Source organism: Galleria mellonella, unplaced genomic scaffold (assembly GCF_026898425.1).
Source record: "Galleria mellonella isolate WM207_F2 unplaced genomic scaffold, CSIRO_AGI_GalMel_v1 utg133, whole genome shotgun sequence".
In the NCBI taxonomy this organism is placed as follows: domain Eukaryota; kingdom Metazoa; phylum Arthropoda; class Insecta; order Lepidoptera; family Pyralidae; genus Galleria; species Galleria mellonella.
This window is the reverse complement of record NW_026441990.1, coordinates 789,817-795,490: the sequence shown is the minus strand read 5'-3', so window position 1 is coordinate 795,490 and position 5,674 is coordinate 789,817. Positions and strand designations below refer to the sequence as shown.

The 5,674-nt window shown below is 32.9% G+C and overlaps 1 protein-coding gene across 1 annotated transcript; it reads right to left on the bottom strand.

Moving 5' to 3' along the window:
* Positions 1 to 2,222: 2,222 nt before the first annotated feature.
* On the bottom strand, positions 2,223 to 5,552 carry LOC113511036 (probable phenylalanine--tRNA ligase, mitochondrial). The gene is made up of 3 exons (XM_026894601.3): positions 4,882 to 5,552; positions 3,576 to 4,220; positions 2,223 to 2,440 (listed from the first exon to the last, which is right to left on the bottom strand). Exons 1-3 carry the CDS (start codon positions 5,392 to 5,394, stop codon positions 2,273 to 2,275), a joined length of 1,326 nt encoding a protein of 441 aa, XP_026750402.1. The 5' UTR covers positions 5,395 to 5,552; the 3' UTR covers positions 2,223 to 2,272.
* Positions 5,553 to 5,674: the final 122 nt, after the last annotated feature.

The window sequence follows — 5,674 nt, the reverse complement described above, 5'->3', positions numbered from 1 at the left end:
TATACCATTATATAACTATGTTTATTTTATTTTATTGTTTGACGTAAGCCAAGAAATTTTCAGGTTTTGTTCCTGATAGGCCAAGCTTTCGAAACATAATGCAAATGTGTCGTTTACGTCGGACATCTGTGATTGACGTTGCCTTCTACCAAATCGCGTACGTCAGACATATATCGTCATAGTCGTAGAATACTGACGGATCTTTATATGTAATCCTTGTCAGATCCGTCAGTATTCTACGACTATGACGGTATGTCTGACATGGTTCATGTAGAACTTTTTAGCGTCAGACACATATGACTGGCATGGCGCTTAACGTGTTAAGGGCTTTAGTTGCCTTAGTTGTTACCTATTTTAATTCTTAACCGTCTCATTCGGAGATATATGATAGATAAGCTGTGGTTGTATGATTTTTTTTACTGTTTAACTGTCTACTACCTGTATTAATGCATAAATAAAATAGAATATGGAACAAAAATTTAAAATATTTGTCACAGATTGCTCCCTCCAGAAGATTACGGTAGTAAACTTAAGAGATCATACTGAGAAAACAATGTCATTAGCTAGAAATACTCTTATTAAAAAGACCGTATAAATTATATCAAAAATTGTTTGTCGTTAAAATTGAGTATTTTAGAATTCAAAATAAAAAAAAAAAAAAAACGAAAATAAAAAATATTTTTAATAAACGATGCCTTTTATTGAAGTGATAAAAAATAAGTTAAAAGGAAAAGAAGCTTCAGTAAGCTAAAGTAACTAATCAGCTGTATCTACAAGGTATATTAGGTGTTTTGACCCGGAGCCATCTGTATTCATCAATTATTTGCAACAGTGTTCAGGATGTCATTTCATCAACTTTCACAGTATTTGTATAAACATTTGTTTTTGTATAGCAACCCCATATAATGCGGTTGCCACACAAAAAATGGGGTTAAATACTTTTTACACAAATTATAATACGATTCATTTTTTTTAATGGATGATAATGGAATAACCTTGCCTGCGCTATCGGTATATGTTGGCAAGGCACCATGAGGGATGATAAGTGAGAATAAAAAGCAGGCCAGTTAGCTTATCGTAATATATTCTTCACTTGGAATAGAAAACAATAGTTCCCAGGGGGAACCGCGAGGAGGTTGACCTGACAGGGTGTATTGCTAGTAATGGGGCTACTAAATCCCATTATTAACAATCTCTTCTCCCCCCAATACGATTCATTTTGTGCATCTTACCTGCCGATGAAACTACCGGTACCGGTATCGGTACCGGTATCCGTAGCATGAAGCAATTGACAATCGCTAAATTAGGGGGGAAAGGAATTGATAGTAATGGAATCTAACAGCTTCATTGCTAGTGATACGAGTGCTCTATCAGGTCGACCGTTATGCGGTCGCCTCTGAAACCATCGTGGCTAATTTTTTTTATATTTATCACGGTGGACCAAGTAACCTATCATTCTTACTTATCATCCCTCACTGGAGCTCCGCCTATGTACACCGATAGCGCAGGCAGAGTTACCATTCCATTCTCATTCACAAAAATATATTAAATCTTATATAATTTTTAATATTTTATATTATTAATAATTGCCGTGTGCTACTGGCATAGAATGGGCCACCCCTTCCTTTTTCGTGAACGAACTTAATAGTAGAGGAATGGGCGGCAGCGTCCCTCTTTAAACATCACCATCACTAACTGCGATTGCCAAGCGTGACAAATACTAGCAATACCTCCTGGCATGGCTAAACCAGTCTATGGGGGAGGCTTGTTTTTTTTTAATGGGTGAAAATGGTATGATAACCTCTCTTGCGCTAACGGGATACGCTGGCGGAGCACCAGTGAAGGGTGATAGATGAGAATGAAAACAGGCCAGTTAGCCCATCATGATGAATTCATCAGGAATTAACCATGATAGTTTCCAGGGAGAACCGCGAGGTCGACCTGGTTGGGTATATTGCTAGCAATGGGATTCTCAGTCTCCATTACTAACAATCCCTTCCACCCAGGGAGGCTTATGTTCAGTAGTGGACAGTTAATAATTGACCTATTGTTTTATTAATTGAATGTTGCAATTTGTTAATAATGTCTGTAGAAAATTGGTCAACAAAGTTATTTAAATTAATAAATAGGCAATTTTATTCCCTACTTCAGATTACTTTTAATAGATGGCGTTGTACGTGATACGAATTTTAACAGGTCATTAAGTAAATAAAAGATGTATATGATAATTAATTTTTATGTAATGTCAACAATAATAAATAATAAACAATATTTATCTAATAACTACATTAAATGCACTTACAATCGCATTCTCTATATCCTTATGTATTTTGTTGACTTCTGCTTGAGTGAGTGTTCGTTCTAAATGCCTGTACACTATTGAAAAGCATAGACTGTGTTTCTTTGTCTTTGGGTGGATGAATTTGTCTTTTAACTTCACCTGAAATTAAGAAAATCCGTGTATATGTATAGACAAAACAATGTTTTAATTCTCTAAACTTATCACTTAATCTAATATTTTAATTTGATAATTTCATAGAATTTCTCTTTTTCTGACCATTACAAATGCAATTTATAATAATTTTGACTTAAATCTAGTAGAATCTAAGATTCCGCTGAAATATTAAATTGAAATCTTAATTTCAGAGATAGCTAGAAACAGCATAGAAATGGTGCTTTAAAATTAACTGTGGTATTAATCATAATTATATTACTACTAAATTTAGTGATAGCATTCTTTTAACTATTCCATTCTATGTTGCCATTCCTGAGTCCTCAGGAATGGCAACGCATGGGGGGTATCATGGGCGAAACAGTATACTCTGTTATGTCCATGGAACTGCTCATGTCTATATGCGACGGTTACCATTTTCCATCAGGTGGGCCGTCAGCTTGTTTGCCATTCTAGTAGTATAAAAAAAAAATTAAATAGCTTAGAGCATAATTTAGAGCATTCAAATTTAATAAATTGATCCCATTACATACTGAATCAGGGACTTTTTAAAATACTAATGACTTTGACACTGCAACAGTTTAACATACCACCTATCTTCTAACGGTCGCGAGTTCGATTTCCATACAATTCAAACATTTGTATTTATAAGTATGTCTGTTTGTATTGGTCTGGGTGTTCTCTATGTATAATATGTATTTAAAAAAAGTACTTGTCAGTTATTTAGTACCTACAAGACAAACTATACTTAGTTTGAGACTAGATGGCGGGGAGTGATTTTAGTGATATTTATTATTTACTTATGACTGTTAATGGGGATTATGGATTTATTTGTTTAATTGAAAATGGTTTACAATTGCAAGACACCAATGCAGCTTGAAATGAAGAGGGTGAAGTAATAATAAAATTTTAAACAAATTTGCCATAAATCATTATGGTAAATTTGTTTAAAATTAAACTCAATGGTAGCAATATTTTTTACTCTGTTGTGTAATATAAAGTGATAAATATTCAATGTAATCATTTTTATATTTAAATAACATATGATTTATGATTACAGCTACTTTTCTCAGTTTTTTTTTCCAAATACCATTGCAAATACATTTAAATAATAATTGCTTACCTGTTCAATAATATCTCCTCCAATATCACGGACTAAATCATAGAAGTCATTGCTCATAAAAGTGTCTATGGTGATATTTTCTGGTAACCAGAATGATATATCATTTGTACATTGGGGATACACTGACACAGGTTTATATGTTATCTTTGCATTCAATTCCTTATTTTGGAATTGAGTCAAGAACCCAGAGTCTTGGCTCCACATGAGTCTAATATCAGGAATCTTGTACAAGGCCATCGCTAGCCTCTCTAAGCCTAACCCAAATGCATATGCAATAGTATTATTTGGTCCTGCATTTGCTAATATTTCATTACGGACAATACCACAACCTAGAACTTCCAGCCAATTGTTCTCATAATATATTTCGAGCTCCCACGATGGATGTGTGAAGGGGAAGTAGGCATCAACCCATCTATATTTTATATCATCACCAAATAGTACTTGTACTAAACCAATGAGGTGGTTTTTAAGTTGAGCCTCCATAAGTTTAGTTGCTTCCAAAGTGTGACAGCTCTGCTTTGTTGGGTCTGTGATGGTGTTGGTAAATAAATGTGGTCTTTCTTTATCAAATGTTGGTTCAAATATGTCCAAGTCTGGATGGTTTGGAAATAGTTGTTCTTTACGTTGAGATCTCACCACATCTAACTGGAATATAATATATATTATTTAAAATTAAATTAAGGTAAATTTATTGACCTAAAAAGACATGGATGGACTGTGTGAGAGATGATTTGTCCAGAATGAGAGTAAATACAGAAATGACTGTGAATAAAAGAAAATAGATGGGGAGAACATATTATGCTTACCTCAAAGAAATAATTTGGATAAGGATAGGAATATGATGAACCTAAAAAGAAATGGATGGATTATATGAAAGATGATATGGCCAGAATAGGACTGAATGCAGAAATGAATAGAGAAGAATAAAGAAGGAAAATATATTATTGACTCTAAAAAAATACTTTAGACAATGGCAGGAAAATGATGAATATGATAATTCTAATATCTAATATGTTTTGCTTGAAATTTATCAAAGTATTCTTATTATTTGAATTAAATTAAAATTGACAATTTACATACTCAGTTTCATATACAATTGTAAACTGGTTAGTTAATCAAAATTATTTTGTTTAATTCTGCTGTCATTAGTATTTGGGTGGTAGTAGAATTTAAAGAAATAATTTTAATAATTAACCAGTGATATGGACTGCAAAATAGAACATAATTCAGTAAAAAAATTGCAATACTCTGTAATTGCTGATCACTAATTTACCTATAAAAATGTCACATCATTGGAAAAACTAACTTGATGGAAAACAGGAAAATGTGTTGAATCAATTTCATCTCTCCTATAAACATCACCGATCATCAGAAAGTTGTTAAGGCCAGATCTGAGCAATTCACTCTGGTGCGCTGTCATGTGAGCACGAAGCAGCATGTCTTTATTTATATAGTAGCAATCAGACTTAGCCCTGCTAGGATGGTCCACTGGTATTAAGAGATCATCGAAATTCTGTTTAGTTGACACAATAGGCGATAAATTATCATACACACTGAACGTAGGTTTCCCTCTGTGAGTGAAAGATTTGTAAAAATACTGCACTATTCTTTGACGTACTATTGATAGTGGATTATCATTTTGTAAATGCAAGTTTCTCCCCAAATATGAAATTATTTTGGGTGTAACATTTGTATAATCATCCGATATGAATTCTGTGCTGTTTATTTTCACTGTCGGCATAGATTTCGCGGCAGTACTGTAATTATATTTGTGTAAAACCGATGATAATAAACGACGTATTTTGAAAAGTTTGGTCATGGTTATTGGATCTGTAGGAACACTTTAACGATATTATAATATTGCAAAATTATTATACACTTATTCGATTACACTAGGTAATTAAATTTTAATATATATATTTCTTAATATTGTACATATTTTTCTCTTCTTTTTTTTTTTTTTTTTTTTTTTTTTTTTTTTAGTACGTTTGTTCCGTTTGGAACAGGCTAAGGTCGGAGACCATGCTGCCTAGTCTTCAAAAAGATAATTTGTCTGGAATTATTTTTCTCTTCATTTTATTACAGATCAAAAACAGAGA

Coding starts and splice junctions, on each gene's coding strand:
- LOC113511036 (XM_026894601.3), bottom strand. CDS start 5,394: ATGACCAAACTTTTCAAAATACGTCGTTTATTATCATCGGTTTTACAC. Junction 4,221..4,881: donor ATTTTCCTGTTTTCCATCAA/GTTAGTTTTTCC, acceptor ATTATATTCCAG/TTAGATGTGGTGAGATCTCA. Junction 2,441..3,575: donor GAGGAGATATTATTGAACAG/GTAAGCAATTAT, acceptor TCTTAATTTCAG/GTGAAGTTAAAAGACAAATT.